Genomic DNA, 22,500 nt, shown 5'->3' on the forward strand with positions numbered 1-22,500 from the left:
TTATAACCGCAGCGTTCAGCCGTGCTACGGCGGGTTCTCGGCGTCTCACAGGAGAGGGTTCTGAGAAGTCTGTCCCTAGTGGAAGGCTGCATTAAAAACAAGCCTGCATGTGAGCTTCTGGAAGATGGCAGTGATAAGCAGAACTGTGAGAGAAACACGTGCAGGAACATCTTTACTATTCTAATATGTGCACCCCCATGCTAACAGGCCGCGTAATGAGCGAGCTGACAGGGATGTAAATGTAAGAGAGACACATGCTGACGCTCACTAACACTCTTCTGCATGTTTCTCAGTAAGTTCCAGTTAATATTGGGTCTGGGTTTCTGCATCTGGTATCGTGTTTCCTATTTCCTGTAGGTGTGTGTGTGTGTGTGTGTGTGTGTGTGTGTGTATGCGCTGCGCTGCTGGACTGATGCTGAGCTAATCTGTGCACGACCCTGCATGCTGCAGCATCCCACTCTGTAGTCCCAATAAGTGTGTGTGTGTGTGTGTGTGTGTGTGTAAGACAGGTAAGTTGTGAGGTCACACAGGTAAGAGTTACACAGAGTGAATGTAACACTGCACACACACACACACACAAACACACACATACACACACACACACGAGAGTTTACACACACACACACACACACACACACACACACACACAGAGTTCACACACACACACACACACACACACACACACACACACACAAGAGTTCACACACACACACACGAGCGTTCACACACACACACACACACACACACGAGCGTTCACACACACACACACACACACACACACACACACACACACAAGAGTTCACACACACAAGCGTTCGCAAATCCCCTGCGGCAAAACGAGACTTTTGCGCAGCGCTGCATTTCAGGGTTCTCTCCCTGTAACTGTGTTGATGTGATCACATGCTGATTTATTCCTCCAGTTCTTTTTTTTATTAAACTATACAAATACACACTACAGATATGTTTTTTTGTAATAACTCTCTGTCTGTGTGTGTGTAGGCTGAATTACTGCTGTATGCTCTCTCACTCATTTACACACCCACACACACACACACACACACACACATATTGATACACACCAGCACACACAGAGTGATGCACATTCAGGGCATGAAATGCTGACGTGTGTGTGTGTGTGTGTGGTGCAGATTAATGGGTCGTTTAAGCTGGGGGCGGCCCGAGTGTTGTCTGGGTGGCAGTGTTTAGCTCCTGCACTGCAGGAAAACGACAACATGAGCGGATCAACAGACTCGCAGGACCTCATCCCTCCCAACTGTATGGTGAAGGAGCGTTGGAAAGTGGTGGGTCCCCCACACACACACAATACACAAATCCACGTTTCACATACACACATTACACCTTCTGGTTTAAAGAATTTTAATAAAGTATAAAGTGAAGGCATAGAGAGAAGTAAAACAAATAGTTTATTATTGGTGTTATTACAGATTAGGGGTGAGTAATGAGCCTCTGTGTGTGTGGGTGTGTGTGTGTGTGTGTGTGTAGCTGAAGAAGATCGGTGGTGGGGGGTTTGGAGAGATCTACGAGGCTCTGGATCTGCTGACGAAGGAAAATGTGGCTCTGAAGGTGGAATCGGCTCAGCAGCCCAAACAGGTGCTCAAGATGGAGGTGGCTGTGCTGAAGAAGCTGCAGGGTTAGAACACACACACGCACACACACACACACACACACCATAGAAAGGAACTTATCTGTGTATGCACAAACATTGTGTCCATCTCTCTGTGTGTGTGTGTGTGTGTGTGTGTGTGTGTGTGTGTGTGTGTCAGGTAAGAATCACGTGTGCAAGTTCATCGGCTGTGGGAGAAACGACAAATTCAACTACGTGGTGATGCAGCTGCAGGTGAGGCTGTTCTCCATTCAGTTCTTACACCTCCAGTGTGAGGATTTTCACTGCACTTCTACTGAGCTTTCATTCACACCTGCACATGCAGGAGGCTGTAACAGAGGTTCCATGATTCACTGCATAGTTCTTCTGAAGTCTGCCTCGTTCCAATCTGTGTCACGTGTTTAGGGACGGAACCTGGCGGAATTAAGGCGGAGTCAGCCACGTGGAACCTTCACCATTAGCACAACGCTGCGTTTGGGAAAACAGATCCTGGAGTCCATCGAAGCTATTCACTCTGTCGGCTTCCTGCACAGAGACATCAAACCTGTACACACACACACACACACACACACACACACACTGAGAGTGATCTGTGTGACATCACTGTAAAGTACTGAATTACATTTACACCCATTACTGTAATTAAGTCGTTTATTTGTGAACTTCTACTAAATAGTTTTTAAAATCTGTAAATGTTCGCTTACTCGAGTGTTTTCATTTGAAATATTGTTACTCCAGGATTACAGCAGGAACATTTCAGCAAACGGCTGGCAAACGAACCTATGAGAATATTACCAGGACAATCACCCCATTGCTCCATCACTATCATTAGCTAAATTAGCTTCAGAAACCAGAAGTCATGCAGTTTTTGTAGTAACTTATATGAGGTTGGTTTTGTGGTTCTAATTGGCAACATTTACCCCAGTTGCCCCACTCATACTAGACTGGGGGCTGATGGGTCAAACTCCCTCTACATTCCTCAGGAAGTGTATAAATGTTAGTGTATTACCGAGTAGGAGGATGATGTGTGTGTGTGTGTGTTTCAGTCTAATTTTGCCATGGGGAGGCTGCCTTCCACATTCAGGAAGTGCTACATGCTGGACTTTGGGCTGGCGAGGCAGTACACCAACACCAACGGGGAAGTGAGACCAGTAAGTCCTGCCTTCCTCTGCACCTGATTCTCTCTCTCTCTCTCTCTCTCTCTCTCTCTCTCTCTCTCTCTCTCTCTCATGCATGCTGGTAGTGGGTGTGTGATAGAGTGACCGGTTGATTTCCTGGTTTTCCTCAACTTTTTTTCCTTAAACTTTTTCAACTTTTGGTGTCTCTTGTTAATGAACTGAAAGAACAGGGAGCGATTCGGAGTGGTAGAAGTAGTAGAGGAGTTGTGGTAGGAGAGTGGAGCAGGAGAATTAGCAGGATGGCGTCCTTTACACAGAGGGCGGCGTCTCCTGTCTCCCCCCGGAATGGAGTCGGGTGTGTACCTGCGGGCAGTGTTTCGGCGGAGGAAGTGCTGCTGGCAGCAGGAAGAGAAAACGGATATGGGAATATCTTATCGGCTTCCAGCAGGTGAATCTTCTGGTCAGTGAGGACGGCTGAGGAGGAGTCTAGACCCACGGCTGAGGAGGAGTCTAGACCCACAGCTGAGGAGGAGTCTAGACCCAGGCCTGAGGAGGAGTCTAGACCCAGGGCTGAGGAGGAGTCTAGACCCAGGGCTGAGGAGGAATCAGTGCTGAGGAGGAATCTAGACCCACGGCTGAGGAGAAGTCTAGACCCACGGCTGAGGAGGAGTCTAGACCCACGGCTGAGGAGGAGTCTAGACCCAGGGCTGAGGAGGAATCAGTGCTGAGGAGGAATCTAAAACCAGTGCTGAGGAGGAATCTAGACCCAGGGCTGAGGAGGAGTCCAGACCCACGGCTGAGGAGGAGTCTAGACCCGGGCCTGAGGAGGAATCTAGAGCCAGTGCTGAGGAGGAATCTAGACCCACGGCTGAGGAGGAGTCCAGACCTATGGCTGAGGAGGAGTCTAGGCCTAGGCCTGAGGAGGAGTCTAGACCCAGGTCTGAGGAGGAGTCTAGACCCAGGTCTGAGGAGGAGTCTAGACCCAGGGCTGAGGGGGAATCTAGAGCCAGTGCTGAGGAGGAGTCTAGACCAAGGGCTGAGGAGGAATCACTGCTGAGGAGGAATCTAGAGCCAGTGCTGAGGAGGAATCCAGACACAGGGCTGAGGAGGCAGATGGACATGTTACTGGGGATGGTATAAAGCTAATATTTTTAATTGATCCCTATCAAAGTATTAAAATATTATGGTCTATGGCCCACACAAATTATCTGTGCTTAACTGTTCTGTAGTTCTTGAGAGAGGCAGGTGTAGAGGACAGGAAGGTATGGAGACTGAAGATCTGCTGTGGCGAACCCTAATGGGAGAAGGATGAAGGAGAAGAAATATATTGTACTTCAACACTAGGTGGAGCTACTGTCTTAAAGAAGGCAGCATCTCCACAAAGCAAGCGATCAAAGAAAGAATGTGCTCAGGGTCACCAGAAATGGTGGAACCAAGAGACGCCAGTCTGAGGCTGTAACTGAGAGAATTCACTGCCCACCTTTTAGTAAAATATAAAATAATAATCAACTTAAACATCAAACATCTTCAATAATCAAACGGAATTGACCTGCATTTGATTTGACCAGAATTAGTGCATTAAAAGTGAGGCAGTACCTCACGTCTAGTGAGAGGCCCAGTCCTTCGTGTATTTTTCTGTATGTGGCCCTCAGGAAAAAACGTCCTGAAACACTTTGACTTTGGAGAGGGTTTTATCTCCTACATACAGCTGCTGTACTTTGATGTGTATGTGATGGGGCGCTTAAGCCACCTCTCGCTTTCCCCAACACCTGTGATGAGTCTGCCTACTTCCTGGACAGCTGGACAGTTTAGTCATTGATCCTTTGCTATGAAGACTATGGAAGCCACTGGTAATAAACAATGCGCTGCCTCAACATTGTGGCATAAGACCACTGTGATGGAACCACTAGAAGAACTGATCAACAACATACAAAGGATGTAAACTTCTTTTGGAGCGGAAAACACTGGACACATGCAGCAGACCTGTACCTCCCATTACAGGAAGGTGGGCAGGGACTGGTGGACGTGAGGAGCAAAAAACAAGCTGCACAGAAGCTTCTATACAAAAAAGACATGGTGTAGGAAAAGACTGCAAACGCTATTCTGAGACGAGCAGGCAACCTCAACCTTCACAATCACCTTGTGTTTCTAATGGAACTCCTGGAGATGAGCCTCTCTGAACTTACCCCTTTTTTACAAATCCATGCTACACACCTGGAAGAAGTTTAAGAGTCGAGATAAATGTGGACACACCTGAATGATGGACACCCGAAGAACCTCTGTTCTTCAACCCAATTATCTGATCCAGCAGGGCATCTGCTGAGTGAGGGAGGCTGGAAATCAGCCGAAGAACTGAAAGAGGTGACTGGACTGAGATCCTTACGTCTGGTCACAAAGCTGAAGAAAGAACTCTACAGCTCTACCAGGCAGTCACAGGACCTGCATCAGAGAGCACCACAGACCCACACAGGACATGGAGGAGGACAATGAGTTCCCAGGACTGAAAATCTTACCAGCCATACGTGAGGGGGAGAAGCGTAAACCTCAGACTCCATCCTGTCCTTTAAATCACCTCAGACACGTCTCTTCAAGGACATGACAAAGAAAGTGATGCACCACCTCACAGTAAAGGTCCTGCAAAAAGCCTCAAGATGGCCAGAGATGTTGAACCCAGACTTTGTGGTACGGGACAGGTGGAGTCTGCTCTTAAAATGCAGAAGATTACATGGTCTTTTTATGTTGATTAAGTGCTGGTTCCAAAAACTTGAAGAAGTTCTCTGAGAAGAAGTTCTCTTTTTATCGGGCGACTGAAATACAAATTCTCAGAAAGGAGAAGATTGTGTCTATGAAACTATTTAACAGGAACAGCTAAACTTGCAGGTAAAATGTACATCCTGCTTTTTACTGAAATATTTCTACAGGGAAAAAAGGGTCAAAATAGAAAATAAAGTTGCTGTTATACCCCTTTTTTGCCCCCCCCCCCCCTCTCTCTCTCTCCGACCCCCTGTCTCTCTCTCTCTCTCTCTCCGACCCCCCTCTCTCTCTCTCTCTCTCTCTCTCTCTCTCTCTCTCTCTCTCTCTCTCTCTCTCTCTCTCTCTCTCTCTCTTCTCTCTCTCTCCGACCCCCCTCTCTCTTTTCAAACCCCTCTCTCTCTCTCTCCTCTCTTTCACTCAGAATCTAGATTAAAAGGTTGATTTATTGCATGATAAATATGGACATTTGTATTGCCAAAGTAAAGAAGATACAGACCCATAACACTAACAGTCAGAAATAACAATAAACTACAATAATACTGTTTGTAATATAGTATATGTTCTGTAATATACTGTAATATAACTATAATAACAATATAAAAACTATAGAGTTCTAAAAGGAATAGCTCAAATAAATGCATATCATTGGGGATGATGGTTGATGTTGGTGAAGAATTGGGTTTAAATGTGGTTGTATTTGATGAGTTCAGTGAGGAAGTGCAGTTCTGCCTCTACTCTGCTCTCGAGGCAGACAGGACTGTGTGTGTCTCCCCGTCTGTCTCCACGGCCAGACGTGTCCACTGAGTCTGTACTTCATCAAGGTGTGTCTCAGTTTGTGATCAGACACCGTGCTCAGGTTCTCTGCTACGCTGTAGAGTCTGTTCAGGGACACACAACACTCCATTTTACTCTGGAGCTGCTTTCAGTTTTCCAGTAGCTCAGATACTTCACTCTCAGGGGTCGTGCCATTCGGTTCATACTAAATGGGTTTGTGGGTTTCATCTGATCCTGAGTCAATAATGTGATGGTGGTGTGATGGTGGTGTGATGGTGGTGTGTGGTGGTGTGTGATGGTGGTGTGTGGTGGTGTGTGGTGGTGTGTGTTGGTGTGTGATGGTGTGTGTTGATGTGTGTTGGTGTGTGATGGTGGTGTGATGGTGGTGTGTTGGTGTGTGACGGTGGTGCGTTGGTGTGTGACGGTGGTGTGTTGGAATGTGACGGTGGTGTGTTCGTGTGTGGTGTTGGTGTGTGATGGTGTGTGTTGATGTGTGTTGGTGTATGATGGTGTTGCTTTGGTGTGTGATGGTGGTGTGTTAATGTGCGATGGTGGTGTGTGTGTGCGATGGTGGTGTGTAAGTGTGCGATGGTGGTGTGTAAGTGTGCGATGGTGGTGTGTAAGTGTGCGATAGTGGTGTGTAAGTGTGCGATAGTGGTGTGTGTGAGAGTGTGGGATGGTGAGCCGGGCGGGGGTAAATGCGATGAGCCGGGCGGGGTAAATGCGATGTGCCGGGCGGGGGTAAATGCGATGAGCCGGGCGGGGTGTAAATGCGATCAGTCACTACTTTTATAGACTGAGGTTATTAGACCTCGATTCCAGATTTCAGTGAAGAAACGACATTCAGAACCCGACTGAAGAGTTTAAAAACAACTGATTGAAATTTAGAGCTGTGTTTAATCTGTTTAATCATCTCTCTCTCTCTCTCTTTCTCTCTCTCTCTCTCTTTCTCTCTCTTGCTGAATGTTTCTTTATTTAGCTGCACTTTAGCTGCACACAAACAGAAAAGGGCGTGTGTGTGTGTGTGTGTGTGTGTGTGTGTGTGTGCGTTGCAGCAGTTTGAATATTTAATGCAGAGTCAGAGAGGATTAATTTTTCTTTCTGTTTAACTGATAATCTCTCCGTCCACCCACACTGTGTATTCTTCATTTTCTGCTATCCATCCTGTAATAATACAGGTTTCTAGCTCATCTCTTTACTTCCTATATGAGAGCTTAGAAAAAATACATCATGCATCTCTCTCTCTCTCTCTCTCTCTCTCTCTTCTGCAGTAACATTAGATTATTGACCTTACAGACATTCAGTTTTGTCAGTCTTGGTTTAAGATCAGTTTTCCAAGTACCCAATGACTGTGCATGCGTGCGAGTCTTTTTACACCCCTGTGATGTCGCTGTATTTATTTTACTTATTTATATTTACTATAATTTACATTTTGTATGTGTTTATGTGTATCATTTGCACATTTTCTGCTTTCCGTTTGTTTTGTGTTTCACAGTATTTTGGAGTTTAATTTCAGACATGCATGTGCAGCCCACACACTCAGCCTGCTGTCTGCCATCGTGAGTTTATTCAGATCTGTTTCTTTCTTTCTTCCCAAATCTCATCACATCTCATATCTATTACACTGAGCTGCTTGTTTACTTTACTGTCACTACTGTCTACTGCATTTTTAGCTTAAACTGTGCTGAGGGGTTACATAGAGGGATACAGGGGTACATCATGAGAGGAACAGGGGTGTATAATGAGGGGGTACAGGGTTACACAGGGGGCTACAGGGTTACATAATGAGAAGAACAGGGGTATATAATGAGGGGTACAGGGGTGTATAATGAGGGGGTACAGGGTTACACAGGGGGCTACAGGGTTACATAATGAGAGGAACAGGGGTATATAATAAGGGGTACAAGGTTACATCATGAGAAGAACAGGGGTATATAATGAGGGGTACAGGGGTACATAAAGAGGGGGTACAGGGTTACACAGGGGGCTACAGGGTTACATAATGAGGGCTACAGGGTAACATCATGAGGGCTACAGGGGTACATCATGAGGGCTACAGGGGTACATCATGAGGCCTACAGGGGTACATCATAAGGGACAGGGGTACATCATGAGGGATACAGGGGTACATCATAAGGGATACAGGGGTACATCATAAGGTACAGGAGTACATCATGAGGGCTACAGGGGTACATCATTAGGTACAGGGGTACATCATTAGGGGGACAGAGTTACATTATGATGGGGCAAAGGTGTACATCAAGAGGGGTACATCATAGGGGTTTGGGGTACATAACTAGGGCTGCAGGGTTACATCATGAGGGGTACAGAGTTTTGCTGTGTGTAACAGGTTATAATTGCGAGTGTTACGGATTTATGTCTTTCTCCAACTTTAATTTAGAGAGTTGTGGTCTGTGTGTTTCAGTCAAAAAAAAGAGTGTGTGTGTTTGTGTGTGTATGTATATGAGTGTGTGTTATGTGTATGTATTTTTTAAATATGGTGTGTGTGTGTGTGTGTGTGTGTGTGTGTGTGTGTGTGTGTGTGTGTTCAGCCCAGGACTGTAGCTGGTTTTCGAGGCACAGTTCGGTACGCTTCAGTCAACGCTCACAAAAACAAGGTGTGTGACTGAGACTCCGTTACTCCATCCCATAATAACACCATTTAGCTTACTGTTAAACCTTGTGATGATGTTCCTCACATGCTTCTTTACTCTCTATCAGGAAATGGGTCGCCATGACGACCTCTGGTCTCTGTTCTACATGTTGGTTGAGTTTGCTGTTGGTCAGCTGCCCTGGAGAAAAATCAAAGACAAAGTACATTACATGGGCGCACACACACACACACACACACACACACACACACACACACACACACACACTTATTGACCATGTACACCACTATGGCCAAAACAGGTGAATACTGCTTTATGGTGCAGTGTGTTGTATAATTAAATGTGTGTGTGTGTGTGTGTGTGCGTGTGTGTGTGTGTGTGTGTGTGTGTGTGTGTGTAGGAGCAGGTGGGTCAGGTAAAGGAACGTTATGACCATAAGATGCTGCTAAAGCACATGCCCTCTGAATTCAACATCTTCCTCGAGCACATCTTAAGCCTGGACTACTACACTAAACCTGACTATCAGGTACACACACACACACACACACACACACACACACACACACACACACACACACACACAAAATCTCCTCACTTTAAAGATTTACTAAGTACTGAGTAAGTTAAGTAACAGTAAGAGTTTCTGAAGGTGTGTGTGTGTGTGTGTGTGTGTGTGTGTGTGTGTGTGTGTGTGCTCAGCTGCTGATGTCAGTGTTTGAGCAGAGTATGAAGGCACGAGTCATCATGGAGAATGAACTGTATGATTGGGAGAAGAGCAACATACAGCAGCACACACGGCATACAGCAGCCATGGCCAGGTAGTGCGCGCACACACACACACACACACACACACACACACACACACACACACACACACACACTGCTTCTACGCAGTAATAGGTGATAGAGATATAATGTTCTCAGCACGTCTCCTGTAAAAAATGAGCCCACGTGTTTTTATGTCAGAATTATTTAAAAAGAAGTTAATAATATGAGGTTCTGAAATTCAATTTAAATGATCATTTTGCTACCCTTTCTGCTACATTATATCGCCAAAAGTATTGGGACACTTGATATTTCCTGCCATATGTGGTTCTTCTCCAAACTGTTACCACACAGCAGGAGGCACACAATTATATGAGACGTAGAATAAAATCTTGCGTTCAACTTCGAAACCCAAACCTGGTCCAGCATGGCAATGCCTTTGTGCACTATGAACACAAATGTTCACAAGCACACTATAAAATCTAGTGGAACATGTTCCCAGAAGAGTGGAGGGAATTAGAAGTGCAAATTGGGACTCAATGTGAAATGCGATGCTTAAAAATCACACACCGTACTTATGACCAGGTGTCCGCAAACTTTTGGCACTAAATGTTGCACATATGAAAAAGGAAAATGGAAATTTAAGTACAGAAATACGTTTTCATCCTAAATATTATATTTTAAATAGAATTTTGCTTCCTCTACGCTTTGATACAATAAAACCTATAATATAATGTGAATAAATAAATGCAGTGTTTCTTGTCTGCTGTGACTGAATTTTGTCTGATTGCGTTGGTAGTGAATAAGTTTGTGGATTTCCCTGTTGTGTGATAAAGTCAGTAGTGAAGCTCTTGTGTAACCTTTAGAGTGCTGAACGTGAGCGCGGTCACTGGGGAGCCGCAGAGAGAAAGCACAGAGTTTGTTCTTGAGGATGAGCACCTGAGTGATCAGGAGAACGCTCCACCCAATCCTGCTCCTGCCACTGCAGAAAATGGTCCAGCACCCCCTGATGGAGACGAGTGGGACAGCACCGATATCAACCGCAACAAACTGAGAATCAGCCTGGGAAAGGTCTCACACACACACACACACACACACACACACACACACACCTTACAAAATTCTCAAGCATTTTAACACCATTTATGTGTGTGTGTGTGTGTGTGTGTGTGTGTGTGTGTTAATTCCTCAGGAGGATGAGGGAAACCGGGGTGTGTGTCCTGTCTCACCACAGAGAGGAGGGGGAGGGGCCGAGTCCCCCAGCGCACAGATGCGCTCTCTCAGGTGAGATGATTGGTGTGTTTGGCTGAAGTTTGGAGTTTGAAATGAGTGTGTGCTCACACTAACACTGGGTCTGTAATTGATCTTTACTGAGCTCATAGATTTATAAATCTACATTCTGACTTTAGAACCTCTTTATCTGTGAAAGCTGCTTTATAACAGTGTTAAAGGTTAGAAACACTACACAAATGAAACTGAATTGAATGTAGATGCTGTTTATTTGAAGATAGTAATAATGTGAAATTAATAGCGCTGCGTGTGTTTAATGTTGTCCTTCAGGTCGCGCATGGACGCTCTCGGCTCTCCGTCCCGCCACCTTTACTCCTCACAGCCGGCCCAGATGTTGTCCATCGACGGTTGTCGTGGAGACCGCTGTCGCAACGACGGCTCCGAGGCACACAGCAATGCCTTTATCCGGTCCGTGCCGCTGGCCGAGGAGGAGGACTTTGATAGCAGGGAGTGGGTCATCATCGACAAAGAGGCAGAGCTCAGGGACTTCCAGCACCGCCCACTAGGGGCAGAGCCAACCACATCCGGCACTACTGACGATGAGCCGGAGGAGCTCCGCCCCTTGGATGAACAGATCACACGTCCCCGACTGAACACTAGGGGCGTGGCTGAGATGGAGATGGTGAGGTGGAGTGGGCGGGGCCAACCACCAGATAGTCCTGCACCATCAACTTGTATCTCGGGACGACTCAAACAGAGAGAGTCTGAGCCAAATACACCTCACAGACAGGTAGGAGAACACACACCCGCACAACATACACCCACACAACACACACAACACACACCCACACACACACAACACACCACACACACACACCACACACACACACACACACACACACACACACACAACACCCACAACACACACCACACACACACAACACTCACACACACACACACACAACACCCACACCCACAACACCCACACACAACACCCACACCCACAACACCCACACACCCACCCACATACAACACACACCCACAACACAGCACACACCCACACACACAGGCAACACACATCCAGAACACACACATGATCAGGGTCTGGTGTTTAGTTCTGGATTTACAATGGGTTTCAGCATTCAGGCTTGAATTGAGTTCACACGCCACACACCTTCATGCTGCTGAATATGTACATTAATGTCGTGATACCATGAAGACCTGAAGGTGATTCTATAAAGATTGTGCAGTGGGAGATGCACCAGGTTTCACAATTGCTGTGTTCTGCTTCACTTGTGGAAACGCATCATGGATAAGTGTCTGGTTTCACATACACTGTGTGTATTCTGTTAGAAACACACACTATTCACAGGTCTGTAGGAAACATCTGCTTACTTCATCCTGAGGAGTAACATCACGGGTGTGTTCTACCACTGACTACACGTTAATCACACCTACTCCCTTAATACGCTCTACATCTCACACACACACACACACACACACACACACACACACACACACCCATCTATCTATCTATCTATCTATCTATCTATCTATCTATCTATCTATCATCTATCTATCTATCTATCTATCTATCTATCTATCATCTATCTATCTATCTATCTATCTATCTATCTATCTATCTATCCATCTATCTCCTTAAGTCTCTTATTTTCCTTCTCTCTGTGTGTGTGTGTGTGTGTGTGTGTGTGTGTGTGTTTGTATGTGTGAGAGAGAGACACTCAGGCTCACTTGTTATTTTATGACACACAGTTTTGGTTTCCATCGCTTCACTGAAACATGTTTAATTGCTCACTGTTTACAGTCTGAGACTGTGTGTGTGTGTGTGTGGTGTGTGTGTGAGTGCTGGTCACTAACATTATGAACAATATGTGTATTATTGATGTAACTGTGCTTGTGTTTATTGCTGGAGTGTGCTAACAGTGTTACTCGTGTTCTACCCTCCCTGTGTTCTGACAAAACCCGGGATTTGCTCATCTGCCCTCAAGTGAGAACCTTAAATCTGTGAAAAGTTATCAAAAAGAAAATTAGGCAAAGTATTGTCAGAATACAGACGGAGGACAGGTCTCCGATGTCTACGGTGTTGCTATGGTAACTAGAGTGCTGCCCGTCTTTTCAACCATCAGCTTTAGACCGACCTAACCCCCACCCCCACCCCTACTATATACAGTGTATATAGTGTATTTGGACCATAAACGTGTGTGTGTGTGTGTGTGTGTGTGTGTGTGTGTGTGGGTGTGTGTGGTGGGTGTGTGAGAAGGTGTGTGTGTGTGTCACTGTACTACTGAAAGTAAAGGCTCCAACTTTTACACTCACCACGCTTTTAGTTTTGAATTAAAGTAAACACGTCCCAGCATCAGTCTACACTCTACTGTAAGAGCAGGGTGTCTGCAGGTCCTTCACCAGGTCTTTCACCTTCACCATCATAATTATAACCCAGGGGTGTGTGTGTGTGAGAGAGTGTGAGAGAGTGTGAGAGAGTGTGAGAGAGTGTGAGAGAGTGTGAGAGTGTGAGTGTGTGAGTAAGAGGTGTGATAGTGTGTGTAATTGGGTGTGTGAGTAAGAGGTGTGATAGTGTGTGTAATTGGGTGTGTGAGTGGGGGTTGAGTGTGTGTGTGTGTGTGTGTGTGTGTGTGTGTGTGTGTGTGTGTGTGTGAGTAAGAGGTGTGTGAGTGTGTGAGGTGTGTGTGAGAGTGTGAGTGGGTGTGTGAGTGGGTGTGTGAGAAGGTGTGTGTGTGAGTAAATGTGTAAGAGTGTGTGTGTGTGTGTAAGAGTGTGAGTGGTGTGTGTGAGAGTGTGAGTGGGTGTGAGTGTGTGTGTGTGAGGTGTGTGTGAGTGTAAAGAGTGTAAAGCCTGTGTGTGAGTGGGTGTGTGTGTGAGTGTGTGTGTGTGAGTGGGTGTTTGTGAGGTGTGTGTGAGTGGGTGTGTGTGTGTGAGTGGGTGTTTGTGAGTGTGTGTGGGTGTGAGTGTGTGTGTGAGTGAGTGTGTGTGTGAGTGTGGTGTGTGAGTGGGTGTGTGAGTGGGTGTGTGAGTGAGGTGTGTGTGGGTGTGTGTGTGTGTGAGTGGGTGTGTGTGAGAGTGTGTGTGAGTGTGTGAGAGTGTGAGTGAGTGTGTGTGTGTGAGTGGGTGTGTGTGAGGTGTGTGTGAGTGGGTGTGTGTGAGAGTGTGAGTGTGTGTGTGTGTGTGAGTGGGTGTGTGTGAGAGTGTGAGTGGGTGAGTGTGTGAGTGGGTGTGTGTGAGAGTGTGAGTGGGTGTTTGTGAGGGTGTGTTTGTGAGGGTGTGTGTGTGTGAGTGGGTGTATGTGAGAGTGTGAGTGGGTGTTTGTGAGGGTGTACGGTGAGTGGGTGTGTGTGTAAGGGTGTGTGTGTGAGGGTGTGTGTGTGTGTGAGTGTGTGTGTGTGTGTGTGTGGGTGTGTGTGTTAGTGGGTGTTTGTGAGGTGTGTATGAGTGGGTGTTTGTGCTGGTGTGTGAGTGGGTGTGTTTGAGTGTGAGAGTGTGTGTGTGTGTGTGTGAGTGGGTGTTTGTGAGTGTGTGTGAGTGGGTGTGTGAGAGTGTAAATGGGTGTGAGTGTGTGAGTGGTGTGTGAGAGTGTGTGAGTGGGGGTGTGGGAGGGTGTGTGTGAGGGTGTGTGTGAGTGGGTGTGTGTGAGAGTGTGAGTGTGTGTGTGAGTGGGTGTGTGTGTGAGAGGTGTGAGTGGTGGGTGTGTGTGAGAGTTTAGTGGGTGTGTGTGTGAGTGGTTGTTTGTGAGGTGTGTGAGTGGGTGTGTGAGAGTCTGAGTGGGTGTGTGTGTGAGTGGGTGTGTGTGTGAGAGTGTGAGTGGGTGTGTGTGAGTGGGGTGTGGGTGAGACTGTGAGTGGGTGTGTGTGTGAGAGTGTAAATGGGTGTGTGTGAGTGTGAGTGGGTGTGTGTGTGAGTGGGTGTTTGTGAGTGGGTGTGAGTGGGTGTGTGTGTGGGTGTGTGTGGGTGTGTGAGTGGGTGTGTGTGAGGGTGTTTGTGAGAGTGTGTGTGAGTGGGTGTGTGAGAGTGTAAATGGGTGTGTGTGTGTGAGTGTGTGAGTGTGTAAGAGTGTGTGTGAGTGGGTGTGTGAGGTGTGTGTGAGTGGGTGTGTGTGAGAGTGTGAGTGGGTGTGTGTGTGAGTGTGTATGTGAGTGTGTGTGAGTGGGTGTTTGTGAGTGTGTGTGAGTGTGTGTGTGTGAAAGTGTGAGTGGGTGTGTGTGTGTGTGTGTTTGTGAGAGTGGGTGTGAGTGGGTGTGTGTGAGAGTGTGAGTGGGTGTGTGTGTGAGTGTGTGTGAGTGGGTGTGTGTGAGGTGTGAGTGGGTGTTTGTGAGTGTGTGTGGAGTGTGTGTGTGAGTGGGTGTGTGTGTGAGTGTGTGTGTGTGAGTGTGTGTGTGTGAGAGTGGGTGTGTGAGTGGGTGTGTGTGAGAGTGGGTAGGTGTGAGAGTGTGAGTGGGTGTTTGTGTAAGTGGGTGTTTGTGAGGTGTGTGTGTGAGTGGGTGTGTGTGAGAGTGTGAGGGTGTGTGTGAGTGGGTGTGTGTGTGAGGGTGTTTGTGAGAGTGGGTGTGTGTGTGTGTGTGAGTGTGTGTGTGAGGATGTGTGTGAGTGGGTGTTTGTGAGGGTGTGTGAGTGGGTGTGTGTGTGAGGGTGTGTGTGAGAGTGTGAGTGGGTGTGTGTGTAAGGGTGTGTGTGAGGGTGTGTGTGAGTGTGTGTGATTGTGTGTGAGGGTGTGTGTGTGTGAGTGGGTGTGTGTAAGAGTGGGTAGGTGTGAGAGTGTGTGAGTGTGTGTGTGAGTGGGTGTGTGTAGTATCAGCTCCATGACGGTAAACTGGAGGTCAAACATAACATGCCGTCTCTTAGATCTTATGTTTCCTTTGCCTGCACGTGCACATGCTTCCCTTCTGACATCACGTCACTCATCCAGAGAACGCTGACGTGCACCGCACACGTCCCTGCCGAACAAGCTGTTGCTATAGAAACCGTATCGTATCAGAACGGGCGCATTCTCCCGTTACAGAGAATTAATCAGCGCCTTTCTAAACAGTCACGATCCGGAACGGCGTGGGGAGAAAAGCCCAGTGGTTCGAAGTGGATCAGTCAAGTAGAAAATGTAGGTTGAGGAACCCTGCAGACACCCTGAAGACCTCGCATCACTCACGGTTTTTCTCCTGCAGTCTCTTACCTTCTTGCCTGACTGCGACTTTTATCACTCAAACGTTTCCCGTTATTTCCCCCGAGGAGAAAAGTGAGCACGTGGATCAGCACACGAGGAGAAAACAGGTGTTTGCGGTAAGCACAGTTTAGGATCGTCACTTTCTCTCTGTTTCATCATCTTCATCATCATCATCATCTCACTGTTACTGCTTTACTCATTGTTTTCCCATATTGAATTCAGAGTGTGTGTGTGTGTGTGTGTGTGTGTGTGTATGCGTGTGTGCGTGTGTTTGTGTGTGTAGTCACAGTGACTGTTCTCACGCAAGATCAGGAAATACAGAACCCAGCTGCATCCTTCAGACTCATTGTGTTGTACGTGTACAGGTGTGAAACAGAGTCATCCTGAAACCTTCTCCATTAGGATAGAGAGATGGAGAGAGAGGGAGAGAGAGAGGGAGAGAGAGGGCGAGAGAGACAGCTCCTCTCAGATCTAAGTGTCTGTCTCTCTTTACTGCATGTGTTTCACGAGTGATGTCACCTCCAGGCATGTGCTGATCGATATCTCCATATCACTGTGAGATGTTCCACCACTCCACGTGAGACGGACCAGTCTTCTGTTCCACGACTACACTGATAAATAAATCGTAAAAGTCTTAGATCCACTGAAACCCAGCTGTAAACAGGTGACGCTCTGATCATAGAGATCCTTAAATAAATGTCTGAGGTAAAGAAGTCAGATATGACTCCAAAAAGTGTGGGAGTGTTGGGGCGTTGGAGTCTGGTCACCTGGTGAAGGTAAAGTGTAGAGGGCTGTAGGATGGACATGACCGGAGCCACTGCATCGAGAGTTACACCAAGTAAAAGGAACATTTCAGGACCTTGGACAGCACAGAAACAGCCGCAGTAGTTAGTTTTTCTTCAGTGCTTTGGAGCGTTTCTTGAAGGATCCTAATTATTTGCAAACCGGTGCATTTTTCAAAACAAATTATACAAACAGCACAATGTTTAGAATTTCTCGCAAAAGCCTGTAATTTTCTCTAAATCCTTAGTTCATCTCTTAAAACTTTGTGTCAGTGAACATCTCACAACCATCAGAATAACAAGTCCTCTAGTTATTGTTCACAAACAAGTTCATCACAATGTTTAGGCATGTTGTCATTATGACGGCACATGGTTTCAGTGTTTCCTGAGGTAAACTACAGTCTGGATTCCAGTGAATGAAAATGCATGAGGCTGAATTTCAGCAGCACAAATGTATTTATTTGATTGCATATTCGATTTATACTGATTGTAAAAGACCGACAGGATTCACACTTTCACTGTACTGTATTAGTGTTCGTTCGTGTCCTGGTTCTTCATCCATTTTCAGAAATTGTAATTCTCTGTTTTGTCTGTCGCCATTTGAAGGTTCTCGAGGTTTAACCTTTGACCTGTTTTAGAGAACTGGTTGATCATTGGTTGATCTGATGCCAAACACGTCCCTCTATTAGTGACATTCTAGATTCGTCTGGACAATTCAAGGCACATTTTCAAAAACAAGAATTTTATAGAAATGTAAGTTTGACAGATTCTGCATTCTGATGAACTGATGCTGAGATGTTTTGGGGGTTAAAACTTGTACACAATTAATAAAATGAATGTTCAAAAGCATTCACAATTCGATGAAAGCAATGAGAAGTGGATTTTATGATGTGCACAAGTGATGACATGATGTGGAGGTTAAATAAGTAGTTTTGAGAAATTCATTTCTGATCTGAAAAACGCTTCAAAGCAACTGAGAATAACTGTAAGATGAACGTTCTGCATCTAATTAAACCCACGTGTTAACCTGATTTAGTGTGTAACGTTTACGTGCAGTGAGTTCAGGCTGGTGGTGGTGGTCCTGTGATCCTGGTGTTGATGTAGGATTGGGGAATAACACACACTTACTGCAACACACTCACCACTATAGAGAGTGTGTTCAGGGTGTCCTCCACCTTTATCACGTGCAGCTGTATTCCTACTTAGACAGAGCTCGCGACAATAAGCTTAAAAACGTTTACAACATCGTTTTGTTTCTGAGCACAGGGTTGGACATAATACACTCTTCTCCCATAATCCCTTCTTCCTAATCTCTCTTTCTCTCTTTCTTTTCCTCCCTGTTTCTGTCTGTTGTAGGTGGATGGGGACAGACCCCCGTCTCCTCGTCCGAATCAGCTTCGCCGTCTTGCCTCCTACGTCTTCTCATCCTCCACTTTGGAGACGGAGGAGTACCCGCACTCCTCTTTCATCCAGCGCAGTCGCTCGGCAGAAAGCAGCCCCGCTCACGCCAACCAGAGGCTCCGTCCTGGGATGCCCCGCCCACATTCTGCTATGCTCCGCCCACAACGCCACCCGACCCTTTCCCCAAGAGCTCATATCCAACACATCTCGCCAAACTTATGCACAAAAACAGCTGAGAGCACACACACACACACACACACACACACACACACACACACACACAGACACTCACACACAGACACTCACACACTCACACACACACACACACACACACACACACACACACACACACACACACACACACACACACACACACACACTCACACACACACACACACACACACTCACACACACACACACACACACACACTCACACACACACACACACACACACTTCACACACACACACACACACACTCCTCACACACACACACACACACACACACACACACACACACACACACACACACACACACACACAAATACTTACTCACTTATCACACACACACACACACACCTCACACACACAAGCTATTGGGCTTGTGTGTGTGTGTTTTTGAAAATGGAGATTCATAATCTGTTGTTTGCTTTTTGTGGTTTATAATGACCTTTTATTATTCTAACTGTACCTGAAAGCGTGACATATGTAGTGTGTACATGCGGCAGCAGCAGTGTGTACAGTGTGTACATGTGGCAGCAGTGTGTACAGTGTGTACATGCGGCAGCAGCAGTGTGTACAGTGTGTACATGTGGCAGCAGTGTTTACATGTGGCAGCAGCTGTGTACATTGTGTACATGTGGCAGCAGCAGTGTGTACATGTGGCAGCAGTGTGTACAGTGTGTACATGTGGCAGCAGTGTGTACATGTGGCAGCAGTGTGTACATGCAGCAGCAGTGTGTACAGTGTGTACATGTGGCAGCAGCAGTGTTTACAGTGTGTACATGTGGCAGCAGCAGTGTTTACAGTGTGTACATGTGGCAGCAGCATATGCAGTGTGTACATGCGGCAGCAGCAGTGTGTACATGCGGCGGCAGCAGTAGTGTGTACATGCGGCAGCAGTGTGTACAGTGTGTACATGCGGCAGCAGCAGTGTGTACATGCGGCGGCAGCAGTAGTGTGTACATGCGGCAGCAGTGTGTACAGTGTGTACATGCGGCGGCAGCAGTGTGTACATGCGGCGGCAGCAGTAGTGTGTACATGCTGCAGCAGTGTGTACAGTGTGTACATGCGCGGCAGCAGTAGTGTACATGCGGCAGCAGTAGTGTACATGCGGCGGCAGTGTGTACAGTGTGTACATGCGGCAGCAGTGTGTACAGTGTGTACATGCGGCAGCAGTGTGTACAGTGTGTACATGCGGCGGCAGCAGTAGTGTGTACATGCGGCGGCAGCAGTAGTGTGTACATGCGGCAGCAGCAGTAGTGTGTACATGCGGCAGCAGTGTGTACAGTCTGTACATGCGGCAGCAGTGTGTACAGTCTGTACATGCGGCAGCAGCAGTGTGTACATGCGACAGCAGTGTGTACAGTGTGTACAGTGTGTACAGTGTGTACCTGCAGCAGCAGTGTGGTTGTGATCAGTTTCTGAGAAATGGAGAGGTGAACTCTGTTTTATTACAATATTTTATTATTGTGTGTCATTTTACTCTCAGCTTTCTATCTGCTTCTTTGCACTTTATAATTACAGACACTTTGGTGGGTGTTCAATCATTAAAGTTATTTTTAAAGCAAGCATGCTGGCCTTTAAAGGGCGCTAAGGAGATCACCAACAATGATGAGAGATGTCACTGATTGTTAAAGGGATGATGAGAGATGGCACTGATTGTTAAAGGGATGATGAGATGGCACTGATTGTTAAAGGGATGATGAGAGATGGCACTGATTGTTAAAGGGATGATGAGAGATGGCACTGATTGTTAAAGGGATGATGAGAGATGTCACTGATTGTTAAAGGGATGATGAGAGATGGCACTGATTGTTAAAGGGATGATGAGAGATGTCATCAGGGATATTGACTGTTAACTGTGCTACAGAATAGCAGTAATATTAGGTAGGTAGGTAGAAGGTAATTTTGCTGTATTTTATTTCTACATCATGTGTGTACAGAAACTGATTTTATGAGAAGGTGATTTAATGAGATGTTGTTGTACAGGTGAGGTATAAGGTGTAGCTGTAGCGCACGGTGTGTAGCTGTAGCGTGTAGCGCCTGGTGTGTGGACGTCCACCGCCGTCAGCTATACTGCTCTCATATTACAGATCCAGTTTTTGCATGATCTATAGGTGCTCTGAAATATGCAAATGAGATGATTAAATGTCATATCCAGTCATGATGTCACTAACATGCTGTGAAATGACATCATCAGTCTGTGTGGTGTAAATAGTGATGGTGAATGTGGGAGGTGTGGTTATGGGCTTATAATGTAATGTAGTGTGTGTGGACTGAGACTGGGGGCATATCAATCTCATCTATAACTCTCTTAAATAGTGAATTACAGTGGGGTATTACAGTGGGGTATTACAGTGGGGTAAAAATAAAACAAACATGGCTGCAGTTTACTACAACATACAGTACCTCATCATCCACTCATCTAACTCACCCACCTGCTTGCTCACCCTTTACTCACCCACTCACTCACCCACTTACTCACCCTTTACTCACCCTGACCCCTTAACTCACCCACTCACCCTGACCCACTCACTCACCCACTTACTCACCCTTTACTCACCCACTCACCCTGACCCACTCACTCACCCACTTACTCACCCACTCACCCTGACCCACTCACTCACCCACTTACTCACCCTTTACTCACCCTGACCCCTTAACTCACCCACTCACCCTGACCCACTCACTCACCCACTTATTCACCTTTTACTCACCCACTCACCCTGACCCACTCACTCACCCACTTACTCACCCACTCACCCTGACCCACTCACTCACCCACTTACTCACCCTTTACTCACCCTGACCCCTTTACTCACCCACTCACCCTGACCCACTCACTCACCCACTTACTCACCCTTTACTCACCCTGACCCCTTTACTCACCCACTCACCCTGACCCACTCACTCACCCACTTACTCACCTTTTACTCACCCACTCACCCTGACCCACTCACTCACCCACTTACTCACCCACTCACCCTGACCCACTCACTCACCCACTTACTCACCCACTCACCCTGACCCCTTTACTCACCCACTCACCCTGACCCACTCACTCATGCGGCGGCAGCAGTGTGTACAGTCTGTACATGCGGCAGCAGTGTGTACAGTCTGTACATGCGGCAGCAGCAGTGTGTACATGCGACAGCAGTGTGTACAGTGTGTACAGTGTGTACAGTGTGTACCTGCAGCAGCAGTGTGGTTGTGATCAGTTTCTGAGAAATGGAGAGGTGAACTCTGTTTTATTACAATATTTTATTATTGTGTGTCATTTTACTCTCAGCTTTCTATCTGCTTCTTTGCACTTTATAATTACAGACACTTTGGTGGGTGTTCAATCATTAAAGTTATTTTTAAAGCAAGCATGCTGGCCTTTAAAGGGGCGCTAAGGGAGATCACCAACAATGATGAGAGATGTCACTGATTGTTAAAGGGATGATGAGAGATGGCACTGATTGTTAAAGGGATGATGAGAGATGGCACTGATTGTTAAAGGATGATGAGAGATGGCACTGATTGTTAAAGGGATGATGAGAGATGGCACTGATTGTTAAAGGGATGATGAGAGATGGCACTGATTGTTAAAGGGATGATGAGAGATGGCACTGATTGTTAAAGGGATGATGAGAGATGTCATCAGGAAAATTGACTGTTAACTGTGCTACAGAATAGCAGTGATATTAGGTAGGTAGGTAGAAGGTAATTTTGCTGTATTTTATTTCTACATCATGTGTGTACAGAAACTGATTTTATGAGAAGGTGATTTAATGAGATGTTGTTGTACAGGTGAGGTGTAGCTGTAGCGCACGGTGTGTAGCTGTAGTGTGTAGCGCCTGGTGTGTGGACGTCCACCGCCGTCAGCTATACTGCTCTCATATTACAGATCCAGTTTTTGCATGATCTATAGGTGCTCTGAAATATGCAAATGAGATGATTAAATGTCATATCCAGTCATGATGTCACTAACATGCTGTGAAATGACATCATCAGTCTGTGTGGTGTAAATAGTGATGGTGAATGTGGGAG

General features: G+C 46.5%; 1 protein-coding gene across 1 annotated transcript in view; it reads left to right on the plus strand.

The window, feature by feature from the left end:
- Positions 1-22,500, plus strand: part of ttbk1a (tau tubulin kinase 1a) — a 38,391-nt gene that overhangs the window by 5,983 nt on the left and 9,908 nt on the right. Inside the window, exons 4-15 of the mRNA XM_046840383.1 lie at positions 1,149-1,301; positions 1,504-1,651; positions 1,785-1,858; positions 2,030-2,170; positions 2,671-2,775; positions 8,823-8,888; positions 8,992-9,084; positions 9,283-9,408; positions 9,582-9,700; positions 10,514-10,718; positions 10,840-10,931; positions 11,208-11,667. Coding sequence (XP_046696339.1) covers positions 1,149-1,301; positions 1,504-1,651; positions 1,785-1,858; positions 2,030-2,170; positions 2,671-2,775; positions 8,823-8,888; positions 8,992-9,084; positions 9,283-9,408; positions 9,582-9,700; positions 10,514-10,718; positions 10,840-10,931; positions 11,208-11,667 — 1,782 coding nt within the window. The remainder of the gene's footprint in view (positions 1-1,148; positions 1,302-1,503; positions 1,652-1,784; positions 1,859-2,029; positions 2,171-2,670; positions 2,776-8,822; positions 8,889-8,991; positions 9,085-9,282; positions 9,409-9,581; positions 9,701-10,513; positions 10,719-10,839; positions 10,932-11,207; positions 11,668-22,500) is intronic.

The sequence above is a fragment of the Silurus meridionalis genome, chromosome 26, assembly GCF_014805685.1.
Source record: "Silurus meridionalis isolate SWU-2019-XX chromosome 26, ASM1480568v1, whole genome shotgun sequence".
Lineage (NCBI taxonomy): Eukaryota > Metazoa > Chordata > Actinopteri > Siluriformes > Siluridae > Silurus > Silurus meridionalis.